General features: G+C 47.1%; 4 protein-coding genes across 4 annotated transcripts; 2 read left to right on the forward strand and 2 right to left on the reverse strand.

The window, feature by feature from the left end:
* Positions 1-249: 249 nt before the first annotated feature.
* Positions 250-504, reverse strand: SETTUDRAFT_63108 (uncharacterized protein; the record flags this gene model as incomplete). Its single annotated transcript, XM_008022132.2, has 1 exon — positions 250-504. A coding segment is annotated over one exon (255 nt), but the record flags the coding sequence as incomplete, so codon positions are not given.
* Positions 505-1,376: 872 nt separating this feature from the next.
* On the forward strand, positions 1,377-3,035 carry SETTUDRAFT_85026 (uncharacterized protein; the record flags this gene model as incomplete). The annotated part of the gene is made up of 3 exons (XM_008022185.1): positions 1,377-2,303; positions 2,355-2,632; positions 2,669-3,035. The coding sequence occupies 3 exons, from the start codon at positions 1,377-1,379 to the stop codon at positions 3,033-3,035; spliced, it is 1,572 nt and encodes a 523-aa protein (XP_008020376.1).
* A 5,045-nt stretch (positions 3,036-8,080) lies between these two features.
* Positions 8,081-9,569, forward strand: SETTUDRAFT_18502 (uncharacterized protein; the record flags this gene model as incomplete). The annotated part of the gene is made up of 2 exons (XM_008021902.1): positions 8,081-8,529; positions 8,591-9,569. The coding sequence occupies 2 exons, from the start codon at positions 8,081-8,083 to the stop codon at positions 9,567-9,569; spliced, it is 1,428 nt and encodes a 475-aa protein (XP_008020093.1).
* Positions 9,570-9,662: 93 nt separating this feature from the next.
* On the reverse strand, positions 9,663-12,200 carry SETTUDRAFT_133705 (uncharacterized protein; the record flags this gene model as incomplete). Its single annotated transcript, XM_008022693.1, has 1 exon — positions 9,663-12,200. The coding sequence occupies one exon, from the start codon at positions 12,198-12,200 to the stop codon at positions 9,663-9,665; it is 2,538 nt and encodes an 845-aa protein (XP_008020884.1).
* Between the last annotated feature and the right edge of the window lie 742 nt (positions 12,201-12,942).

A 12,942-nucleotide genomic window follows, 5' to 3' on the forward strand; every position in this document is an offset into this window, starting at 1 on the left:
TGTCTTGAACATGTGGATGTAGGCGCGGCCGAACTTTGACTTAGGATCTTTCGACTGTGTAGGGCCCTGCGATCTGGGACGTCCCATGTTTTTGGTGGTGTTGAAAGCAACATTGTATCCAAAGTATCCGAACATGTCGATGCTTGCAGCTGAGACAAGGTGTAGGATACTGGTGGTGCCAACCGTGGTAGTGTTGATATCAATGTCAGCCACGCAAGGTGCTGTGAGCTTGCTCTGCTTGGGGAGCGCTTAAAGTGCCTCGACCGTACTTCTCCACAGAGAAGGAAACCATGTCTTCATCATGGTAGGGCTGAATGCAGGATTGAATCTCTTGCGAGCTTCCTTGTGCACCTTTCCTTCTTGGATCAGTAGACCTTCTCCCGAAATGTTGTTTGCCAAGGTCCACTGAAGCTGAGGTTTGATGAACCGGTATGCATTGGTTGTCAAAAGGTCTCTTGCAGCCTCCGGGCTGGCAACGAAGATACGTTCGCGGTTGAAGATACCATAGTATCGAATGAGGCCTTTGTGTGGAAGTTCGTCGACCCATTTCTCAATCTCAGATACTCTGGGCTCGTGGATGAGCCTGCACCAGACCGGACCTTGATTAGGGGCCGGCAGGTGGGGAAATTGGCTTGTGAGATGTGCAGTGAACAAACGAAGGAGCGAGTAAAGGCATATGCCTACTGCAAGAAGGATCAGAAGACCAGATAATGGCAAAGGTCTGGTTGAAAAGATTGAAGAATACATCATGTCTGTAAGTTCTGTCTTGTTTGCAGCTGTGTCTTCACCCAGATAATGGGGATATTTAACCTGAATTTTAAGGAGGGCCATAAATAATGCAAGATGCTCGGCAAGTGGCACACACCCTGAGGTTTTACCGTGAGGTTGTGCCGTCTCACTCAAGTGCCGTGACATGATTCTATAAGCACTAAACCTACCTTCACTGTAACCAGTCTATATGCAGCATAGATTATGCCGGTATTGCTTGGATTAACAGGCCTTCTCTGTCGGTCCGGGGGTGTGGTGTTGTAAAAGGTATTTCGGCATTTCGCTCGAATATCCCCACTTCTATGAATTAGCTGTGAGCCTACAAATTGATTACACAGTACGTGCGGCTCACACGAGGATGGATAAAAGCCGATATCGTTTCTAAAATTTCGAAAAAGCTGTCTGTGTTCTCAATCCAATTAAATCGGTTACTTTCAAGAAAGGCCCCCCCTCCCCCACTCGGTTCTGTCCAATTGTAGGTTAATGCTTGTACCCTTTGTGCTCTTGCACCCCCTTACTATGCTGCAGGAGCTTCAACTAGCCTCAGAGAGTATAAAAAACTATTCGCATTTGCCGCATACAAAATCGAGGTATTATCTATCCTCGCAATGGAGCATTCCTACAAAAGTAACTCTGGCGACTCGACAAAGCCTGGACCCTGCTCCGGGGACCCCACAATCCCCGGGTCCCGTTGTGGGGACTCAACAAAACCAGGGTCTCCCTTGGACCCTGAAATAGGAGACACCAAGCTCGGACCCGAGAAATTTACCCTTGTGGACTGGGAAGGCCCTAATGATCCCACCAAGCCCGTTAATTGGTCCTTTACGAGGAAATGGTCCATTGTCGTCACCACTTCGCTTTGCACTTTCATGGTATCCTTCGGTAGTAGTGTCTACTCAGCCGCTATCTCCCAAGTGCAACAACAACTCCATGTCTCGGCGACTACCGCACGGCTAGGAATTTCCTTGTGCGTACTGGGGTTCGCTTTTGGGCCCTTGATATGGGGTCCTGCATCTGAATTGTATGGGAAGACCCGGCCCTTATGGATTGGATACTTTGGTTTCTGCTTATGCCAGATACCCTGTGCACTCTCCACGGACATCTACATGCTCCTGGTCTTTCGCTTGCTGGCAGGTTTGGCGGGATCCGCGATGCTAGCTATCTTGGGAGGTATGTACGTCGATATCTTGCTACACCCAACAGAGCGCGGTATCTCTACAGCTATCTTCAGCCTCGGAACGTTTTGCGGTCCTGCAGCCGGTCCAATTATCGGTAATCTCTTAACGGTAAAGCTCAACTGGAGATGGACAGCTTGGATCACATTCATTGGATCATTGGTCTTTGGAGCTCTCGCATTTTCGGTCACTGGCGAGACATCCGAGGCCGTCATTCTAAGGTGGAAAACCCAGAGACTCTACAAGGATGCACAAAACGATCAGATTCGTGCACAGATCAAAGACTCCAACCCGAATCTTTCTATCTTCGTTCGAAAGTATTTGACGAAGCCAGTCAAGATGTTCTTTTGGGAACCGATCGTGAGTGTACTCCAATTCGAAGTTTATGAACAACACTAAAGTCATGTATAGCTAGTCTTCTTCACAGCATATATGAGCCTCGTCTATGGGATTATTTACTTGACATTCACACTGTATCCAATTGCCTTCGTTGGATATCGCGGATGGGATCCAATCAAAGGAAGTCTGCCCTTCCTCGGTATATTATTGGGTGTGATCCTGGCTTGTGTTCAACTAGCCTTTCACAGTATCTGTTATGTGGGACCCAAATTCGCGCAAACTCAGCACCACGTGGCAGAAAGGAGGTTACCTCCAATGATTCTCGGATCATTTCTTCTACCTGCAGGCTAGTGAACCCCTGTCAATGCTTGCACACTACTGACGAGTAAGCTAGGGATTTTCTGGTTTAGCTGGACATCCGACCCACATTTCTCGTGGGTTCCTCAAGTACTTTCGGGTGTCTTCATTGGCTGTGGCTCAATTCTAGTCTTTATGTCTGGTGTTGTTTACCTAATCGAGGTATACCTTGCGCATTCAAACAGTGCGTTGGCCGTCAACAATCTTGTACGCTCAGCTTTTGCAGCATCTTTTCCCCTTTTCACAATAGAACTCCTGATAAAATCTGGGATCAGAGTAGGAGGCTCTATCTTGGGTGGTATCTGCGTGGCTCTCATTCCTTTCCCACTGATTTTTTGGGCGCTTGGTCATAGGATCAGAGATTGGTCTAAGTTTGCGGTCTATGAGTCCAAATGATCGAAAATCGCCCTATCTAGAAGCTTGGCTAGAAACAAGACATATGGAGGATTCAGAATATGCGCAATACACTGATGCAATGTTCTTGGTGAGATCTGAGCCAAGCACCAAATATTTGGCAACTGGGAGCAGGTGAACAAGATTGGACCTTGCACAGGACCGATTGTACTACTAGTAACAAAGAGTGTTCGAGCTATCGACACCAGGTTCAACCACCAATAGATATCTATCACAGACAGCGTGTTTGATAACTAATACTAGGACTTTAAATTTTATGAAACTGTTCCAGGTTGTACATACTTGGATGGTTTTACATTGCGTGGTTTTTTTTCTACTTATGCGCTAAGGCATGAAGGAGATCGACCAGTCATTTCCTTAGCGCTAACGAAATATCTCACACCAGGAGTGATTGCAAGCAACCACCCTGACTCACATGATACTATGTTATTGATGATTATTTCTCATGATCAAAGCTTTAGTAGCCTGGCTCTTGCGATACCTCGTTAACGCGCGCACGCTAGCATCTTATCTTACAGTTTGCATAATAACTAGTGGTAAGCTAATTATTACGCTAATAGCATAAGGAAGGTTTGCAGAAATATAAATTCCCGCGTTCGGGATCTATATACGTAGCAAAAGGGTTTGTGCATGTTATTTAACCATAGACCCCTAGCGCGTTACAAACCATTCAAGTCTATGTCAGCGCACTAGCCTGAGATAGCTAGTGGTGTCATTTCGTGTTGCGGATCCATTATCAAGTTCTAGTTCCTCATTTACCATGCTAAGCTTTATCAGCCTAGGTTAAGCCTTGCATTACTATCAGAATATGTTTTACTAACGGGATACTAGAAGAGGTATAGTCTTATAGTCAGCTGAGCGGGGCTCTCTAGAACTCAGGTTCTTTCGTATGACTTAGGCTTATCCACTTCTTTGCTAACACAGCCTGCTGTATCAACTTAGTATCCAATGTGTAAGATAATTATATCTAACATCATAGTTTCATAAACCTCATGAGTATTTTCTTTAAGCTAGAAGCTTGATAGTGTAGAGAATCAGCCCTGCCATAACGCAAATTCTTTATAATTTCTACTTCCAAATATCAAGAAACCTTGTCAGTCACTTCACATCAATACTAAGGCTGACAGCTATCGATATCAGGAGCCGTGCCTCTAACGAACGCAATTAGGACCGTTCATTACCTACTCTTCTTTAGCAGTGTGTTTTGGGGCACGACAGGTGACCGAGCAGCAAAAGATAAAGGTTGAGATGGCGATTAATCAGGTAGAGCTTTCGTGAGGCTAACTGCATGTAGAGGGTGCTAATAACTAGAAGAATATGGTATTTTTAGGATAATGAGAGAATAGCAGACAAGGAACTGACTTAGTATGCTAGAGGGTTAGACAACTAAGCCTTTCTATTATTATCTACACTAATGCAGTTAAGCTTTACGATAGCACTATTTTCTCTGTAACGATATTTCACAGCCCTAATCTATTACGGTCAATAAGGTGTTTTGATATCTTTGAAGCAGGTAGTGACTATAAGAGGCGGGCGAGCTGAGTGGAGCGCGCCACCGCTATCTCCTCACCAAGGAAGCAGTGTAAAAGACAATTAGAAATACTAATTGTTTTTTTTTGGTTGGTATTTGAGGTCCTAAATTCTGTTGATTGATACTCATACGAAGCCCTGGACTATTAAACGCCAGCCTAGTATAGTTGTCAGAAGCTAAGCTCTATGCTACCAAGCTACTGTAACTAAAAAGGTACAACTAATTAGCAGAATGCTAATTACTGGACATGGAATTGTATATGGGAACGCAGGCCTGGCAATAGCTGCTAGGCCACTAGAATTCCCACCTTTATGTATAACACAACATGAACGGCGTAGGTTATACCTAAAACTTGGTCAAGGAACAAGTATAGTAGGAAAGGTTCAGCAACAAAAAACCAGTGGTAAGACCGGAAAAGGAGATACACAACTCACACCTGTATATACCTTCAAGGCTCTACATATTAACTTCAACGCCTATATAGGTTACATTCTAAAGTTACTTTTTACGTATAAGGAGAACACTGAATCTTTGCACTTTTATATCATTCTGTAGTACAACGCTCTACAGCTAAAATCTCAACCCGCTCAACAGATGTATATAGCTTTCAGTAACGTGTTTGAATATCACGCCGTAATATAAGGGCGTGAAGTTATATTCTTCCCATTTTATACCTGCAAGTATAGAGTTTTCCTAGCTATGCAAGCATCAAGGAATACTACAGAGCGACCAAGTCTTCTTTACAACCACGAAGGATTGCAACAAATGCGATTATTGCATTTAGACCACTTTACTATAGCAAGTTTAGCACCTTAGGAGCAGATGCGATGTTAGTAGTTATGATATTGTTGGGATTAATAGCTCCAGAACAGTATTTCACATGATTGCTACATTGGAACATTGGCTTCTACATAAAACAAGTAGCTCAAACGCACACTATACGAGCCATTGAGTTAGGATGCATAAAGCAAAATGTGGAAACAAAGGGAATATTACCAAATGAGTTCAGTAAGCTGTCTCTACAGATGCATTCAGCGTTGACAATGCAAGTGTGCTGAAGCAGAAGCTATATGGAATTTTGCAGATTCCCATGGTTCAGAGCTGATTTATTGATTTCCCGTCGATCTGAATATCGAATTTATCGGCATCAGCTATCGGCAATGGTTTTGGTAGTGATGCGCAGCAGAAGCCTGTTGGCACCGGAGGCACGCGGATGGTACTACATCTACCGAGAAAGCGGAAGGCACTATGAACATCAGACATGTGTGTGTGCGTAATCACCGCTTAGGGGGTCTGTTTGGTCGAACTCTATTTTCTGTTCCGATAGCCACATTTAGGCTCCGTTTGGAAAACGGAGATAGCAACAGCACCGTGCTTGGTGAAAGGAATGACTTGAATTTATGGGCTGAGGCCTTGTCCCACCAGGATAGCATGGATACAAGAAAGGCTTGCTTAGTGCTTACTTAACCTAGATATTCATTATTTTAAGCAAAAAACTGCAAGATTGAAGAATGGTACTCTCCGAGGTGCCATTCTGTTTGGAAAGCGGCATTCGCTGACATAATCACGCTAAACCCTCTAGTTTTGTGCATTACGGCCGCGCTAGATAGTAGCCGCTAAGCTCGAAACGGGCTCAAAAAACGGAGACGGAGATGGTGACGGAGTGATTGAACAGGCCCTTAATTCAGGGTTTTTCCTCCGCCTTTGCTGGGGTGACAGACAGGACGGATTTTCTCGGGCACACCACAGATTAGCGACGGTTTTAGTGCTGAGTAGTTTAGGCTGCATGTTTGCGTGCTGACTGTATGTATCTGTACACGGAATACATTTGTGCCATCACCACCATCACTACCCTAAGTATGGAATCTTACTTTCCTATGGTGCTACATACTTACCGTCTTTTCTGCCTTGAAGTTTGTACCATCCCTAACTCCAATGTAGAGCTGCAGTGGACTAGTGCAGCCAACCTTTCGATCTAGCAACATCTGCTAACCGGAATTGCGTAAAGCGCGAGTGGTGTTCGTAAAGGCAGCTCCTGAAAGACCGGTACAGCCGGATATGGAGCTAAGCAGCCACCTCACCATAACGCAAAGCCATCCAAAAGCAAAGCGCTATGCCCTCCTTTACACATACCCAAGGCTTCAAGGAAATACCTTACATCAGAAATAGAAAGGCTACATCATCCTTCAAGCTTAATTCATATACGGAATATCGCTGTTATAGTGGGCGACAGCCTATCGTTCACTTTGTCTGGTCTGACCAGTCTGCCGAGGCGGTGGCTCAGCACAAGCACAGGGAATTTTGCGGTATTTTTCTGTTCTTCATCAAACTTGATTTATGGTGCCGAGAATTAATAGTGTGAGGGACGTAACCAGTCTCCGTACATCATGTCATGTGTGCAGATGCAGGGAGCTGGAAAAAAGTGGACATCAGAAAGAAGCATGGGAAAGACTCAAGTTACCTGAGCCATGGTCTCAGGTACATATGTGGACGAAACTGTTCGGGGCCGGGAGGGAAATATATCCGGTAAAAGATCGGCATCTCACCCAACAAAGACTCAAGCGGACCGTGCAGACTGCACGCACGGCAATATGCGGAAAAGCGCCAAACAAGACGCATGGCCGAAATGCCGAAGGGGCTCTCTGGATGCTTACGGTAAATGTTTCCATACGGACTGGGCATCAGTTGGACGCGGGTATCGGGCTCTTACCGTTGCTCTTGCACAGACAGTGTTTCTTTTTTGGTAGTATTAGTGGGGCATCACGGTCCAGGGCTGCGAAACCTTTGGCGGAAGGTCATAGTTTTGGACAATACGAGAATTAGTCCGGACGGGCGATCGACGTCAAAGAGGCACAAGATCTGGCCAGATGATATGTGAACTTGCATGTACCCTTGGCAAACCAGCACAGAGCATCGTTGCGAGATGGCTTGCACTTGATCAGTATTGGCCCAACGGGTATCAATGCTTCTAGTCTGATACCCCTTGCCGAAAACCCGACTCTAGTTCTTCAAAAACCTCGAGGTATTCACAGCTCCGTTGAAATCCTTGTTTGCTTCATTCCTTGTCCATCCAATCAGTTGGTGATTCTCTGGTCTGTACGGCAGTTGGGAATTGCATACACCTTAATAGTCTCTTCTTTTCTTTGCTGATGTGTGTATGCGTAAGCCTGACAGTATCGATTTTCCTCCAAAAATAACGGTCCGACCTCGTGGTGAAACGACATGGTAGAAAGGTGTGACAGCACGGAGATGTACATGCATCCTGTGCTTTATTCTGATATTCGTGGTTTCAACGAGGAACCAGGTCAAGCCATGGACTGGGCGGTGATCCAGGAGGGCTCACCGTCAAGTGGTGTCGGTCTCCTAAGTATAAGTATCATCCCATTTTCTTGAAAAGAAGATGGGTATCTCTCAACTACTATCTTTGCATACAATACAGTAGACGCATCGTTTACAATCAGTTTTATCATAATATCAACCCCTTCTTCTCTTTGAGATGTTGGAAAATGTCCTTCCACATCTGTATCCGTGGCATGCCTTGTCAACAGTGCTGGTTTCGCTGTTCATTTACCAGGCAGCGAAGATGATCTACAATGCCCACGTGGATACTTTACGAAGTATACCCGGACCATGGCTCAGCTCCGCCTCCTCTGTCTGGATACGGTGGCAGAGATGGCACGGTAGGCTGTCCCTGGAAGCCGACAAGCTCATGTCGAAGTACGGTCCCATTGTCCGAATTGCACCAAACCTGGTCATTCTCAGCGACCCCGAAGCTGTAGAGAAAGTCTTTGTGAGAAAAGATTTGGACACTTCGCCGACGTCAATTCGTGCCCTACGTGTTGGCGGCCATGATTGGACTGTCACTTACCCTCAACATGACATAGCGCGACAGCGACGACATTCAGTCATGATTGCGACCACAACCAAGAACCTCAAGATCGCACAGTATTTTTATCAACGTTATTGAAACCATGGTGCGAGATCTTGGTGCTTCGGACGGCAAAAGATCGGAAGACATTGTCCACCACCTCCGCATCTGCACACTAAAAAACTCGCAAATAATCATGGGTGGCCAGGCAGTCGACCTCGACACCAAGGGCTTTCCCCGTGTGGTCGGCGAGTACAACTTCCCCGTCGTGTGGCGTCTCTGTCTGCCATCTTGGCTGTTCGAATGGCTGCAGTACGTCCCTATTTTTAGTCACGCATGCTTCCGCGTGCAGTCGAGCGATAGGCTTTTCGAGCTCGGTGAAGAATTATGCCGCCAAGCTGCCGATACACAATCTAACTCTGACATGGATTCCAATGTGCACACTCTTTTCACGGACAATAGCGCAAAGTATCCCACACAGGCCTGGACGAATCCAGAACTCGCCGCCGAGATGGCAGGCCAGGTTCTTGCGGCTACAGAGACGACTTCGTCAGCGCTAGCCTTCATCTATTACGAGTTGGCGAAGAACCAGCAGTTGCAGAAGGAATTATACAAGGAAGTCGTTGCGCATGAAGGATACGAAGATCTGGACTCTCTAAAGTTGCTCGACGCCTGCATCATGGAGGGTTTGCGTTTCCGACCCCCTGTGGCTCTGACTGGAAGTCGCATGGTGCCCAAAGGAGGCCTCAACGTGTTGGGTTATTATCTTCCAGAGGGCACCGTCTTGACAACGCAGTCTCTGTCCATGAGCCGCCAGCGACCTGATCTTTTCCCTGACTACGATGCCTACAACCCTCTTCGCTGGATGGGTGAAGATGATGAATTCAGCGCTGAGAGGCGCCGTCTTGTTGTGCCATTCGGGGTGGGTGCGAGGAGGTGTCCGGGCGGAAACATGGCTACCTATCAGATGCGGCTTATTCTGGTTGCGACATTCAGGGCATTCAAGATTTCACTGGCGCCGGAGACTACTCCGGAGGTGATGGCTCCATTTGAGGCTAATGGGTATCGATCTAGGCATGACCGCTGCGATTTGGTCTTTACCCCACACAAGGTCTGAACGATAAAGGTCAGAAAAAGATGTACTGGTACTTTTGTTTCTATTCTTTGCCTGGTTATAGTTTTCGTCCTTGAATCAATCCACTTTGTAACATCACCTCTCCTCGTCATCGTCGTCATCTTCATGCGTTGGCGGCGGAAGTGGAATACTGAAATCTTCTAGACTCGCCCACTGACTACTCTTACATCCACCAGCCGCCGGGGTCATTGATGTAACGGGACTGCTCCATCCCTCCATACCGGCTTTCTCGGGACTAGGGAAACTGCTTGGTATGAAGAGAGGCGGGGGTTTACTTGGCGAAATGACAGGTTGAGAGCTTGCGATGCGGTGGGGCGTCGTGTGTGTGCTTGAGAAATGTTGGGCTCGCTGTTTGCGGGGCGTGCGCTGGGTGATTTCGTCGATAGTAGTGGCTTGGCTTGGTCCATAGCATGATGGTTGGTGTTGTGGTAGCCGATCTGCAGCTGGAGCTTGCCGTGGGCGCGGCGTGGCATTGTAGCTGTGTGCATCGGGTACGGCACGCACGCTCGAAGACTCGGATAGTCGGGTGTGCACGTACTGTGAGTATGAAAGCCATTCGTCCTGGAGTTGCTGCTCTGCTTTGCTTGTATGCGACTGTTGCGACTCGTGCTGCAGAGAGGGAGAGCGCGGGACCTGAATGAGTTCGCCATCGAGGTCTGCAGATTGCTGGATGTTGGTTGCTGTGGAATGTGGACGAGGTTGTCCAGTCCAATTTGGAGTTGTATCTTCTTCGGGTCTATTATCTTCGTCGGCAGGATCGTGCTTTATGACCATAGGCATCGAAGGGAACGTGTCCTGGCTATCAGCCCCAGGAACCGGGGGCGATGAACGATATTGCTCCGGTTCCGTCTTAATGGCAATGTCACCTTCAACTGGACTCTGCTGGTGCGAGAATGGCAATAAGACAGCAGGTACTTCTGGAAAGTCCTCGTTGTCCTCGTCTTCGCTTTCTGGCTCTTGCTTAATCTTGATTAGTCCATCGTCTTGAGCTGAATGCTCTTCTCGGACATCCTGCTTCTGTTGGCCCTTTGGTTGCATATGAGGTTCTCCCAATTCCGGGGAAGGTTTATTAGTACCTCGAAGCTCAGGTAAACTTTCAGACTCTTGCGGGGACTCTGGCCAGGCAGTATGACTAGTCCCGGTGGCATCGCCGCCCGCTCGATCGGTGCGGTCAAGCAACAACCGGGGATATCCACTGTCATCTTTGCGAGGCTTCACTCCCCGTAGATTATTGTTGGGTATCTGCCCAGGCTGCTCAGTGGAGGATGCATCTTCTTCAATGATATCTTCATCTTCATCTTCAGAATCCTGGATCGTACTCTCAAACCTCTTCAGTTTTGGAGGTTGTATGGGAGTTTTCGACAGTGTCTTGAAAGTCACCTGCTTCCTTTTCGAAGGGGTCTCCGAAGCGTTGATAGAATATCCCGAGCATTCTTTGAGCGGTGACCGGTTTGACTTATAAGGCGTGACCCGGATAGAGAGGGGCGAGTCTGCTGGCGATTGCGACGATGGTATCTCGCGGATACGTCGCTTCTCTGGGGTAGACAACAGGCTAAACCGGGCCTTATTCGACTTTTTTGACTTTTGTGCCTTCGCGTTCCTTCGATTCGTCCTTTCTGATCTTCTGGGAAGAGCTTCAATAAACTGGGTTGGCTTGTAGGTCTTCTCACAGTCATCTTCCACGGTTTCAAAGTCTGCCCTGGGGTCCTTATTTTTGCTCGACGCTGAGTTCATGCCCTCCTCGACTTGCCCAGAAGTGGGTACTTCACCGCGGCCGTCCTCTGTCTGATACAGCCCCTGCCGCGCGAGTCGGTGTGCCACAGCATCGCCATAAGCCTGACCATCACTATCCTCGGCTTCAACGTCACTCACACCCTCATCCAAGTTCTCATGTGACATAGCCTCTAGTTTGCGCATTCCGGGTACCATTTGAGTCAATGTTCGCTGTTTTCCATCCGTGCTTCCTTTGCCACTTTTGTTTTTGCCACTCCAACTCAAGCGAGCGCTACGTTTGACGGGCTTAAACTCCAGCTCCTTTACACCTGGGAGAGGCCTCCGCCCATCCACCAATTGCGTCATGGTCGACTGTCTTTTCTTCGCGCGCCCTCTATCCACAGTATTCGCTCTGTCCAATTCATCGTTGGGCTCAGCATTGACGCGCCGTGTGCGACGATAGCTCTTTGACGAAACAGTCTTACAATGACGCTTAGATGTGTGTATAATCGAATCTTCGGTTTCGCTATTTTGTTCTTCGTGCGTGATACTGCTATTTCGCTTCCTGCCCTTTTGCCTGATTGTCTTCGTGGTATCTTGCTTGTCCTCTTGGTGTGCCTGCCCCACATCTGACGAACTTCTCTCGTTCAAATCATCCTCTAAATCGGTATCCAGACTCTCATCATCCTCATCCGAGTTGCTTACAACCCCTGTTCGCTGCCTCTTCATCTTATCCGGCAAAAACACCATTTGCCGCTTTCCTTCTCCATAGCGTACCGGTGTAGAGGGCCGGCGCGCCGTCTTGCTCTTGTGGGGAAAGTATATTTGCTGCGGCACCTTTTTCGAATAGTAGACCTTGAATTCGGCGTCTCGATTGCTTGTTCGTGTGCGAGGCGTCATGGCGTAATGTATGGGTTAACCGATAAGTAGGAAGGGTTGGTCGCTAAAGTGCTGAAGACGCGACGCGTTGAGGGGCCACTAGCGCGAAATGATGCCTGGCCATCACCATGCGTCATCGCCACGCTCACGTGACGATGACTACACGTCTGCATCACGTGAGCATAAATCAATATCTCAAACAGCATTCTAGGATCTGATATGGCTTACAATGCGTATTATTATTATTATTATTATTATTATTATTATTATTATTATTATTATTATTCCATTAGAGTCTATCTGCAGTCAGTGACTATGTAAGACTTTGGCCAGAGGCCGTTCTAGATACAATTTGTTTAAAGTGAGAGTGTTCTCTGTATAGTACTGCTATTGTGCTGCGGTTTAGTCGCTTCTAGCTGCGCTTAAAGCAGACTCCAGTTGCTGAAGAGCATTTTAGTAAACAGGAAGAGATGTTAGACAGCAGGGCTGTCTTCCAGCGAGCTCTTTTAGGGCTAAGGAAAGTAACTTAAGAAAGTTTGTTAGTTATTATTAGTTTGAGGTAGTGTCTCTCTGTTCTCGCTTATTTTTAGTTATCTTGTTCTTGGCCTAGATGCCAGCCTCTAGTCCCTACTCTAGTTTTAGCAATGAAAGCTAAAGTCGCCTCTCTGCCTTTGCTAGTGTGGAGGAGTTAGTTGGATTGTTAGGTAGTTCTCGCGAAAGAGTTGCTTTTTAGCGCTTGCCTTTTCTGTGTTGTAGGTGCCAG

Source organism: Exserohilum turcica (genome assembly GCF_000359705.1).
Source record: "Exserohilum turcica Et28A unplaced genomic scaffold SETTUscaffold_1, whole genome shotgun sequence".
NCBI lineage: Eukaryota > Fungi > Ascomycota > Dothideomycetes > Pleosporales > Pleosporaceae > Exserohilum > Exserohilum turcicum.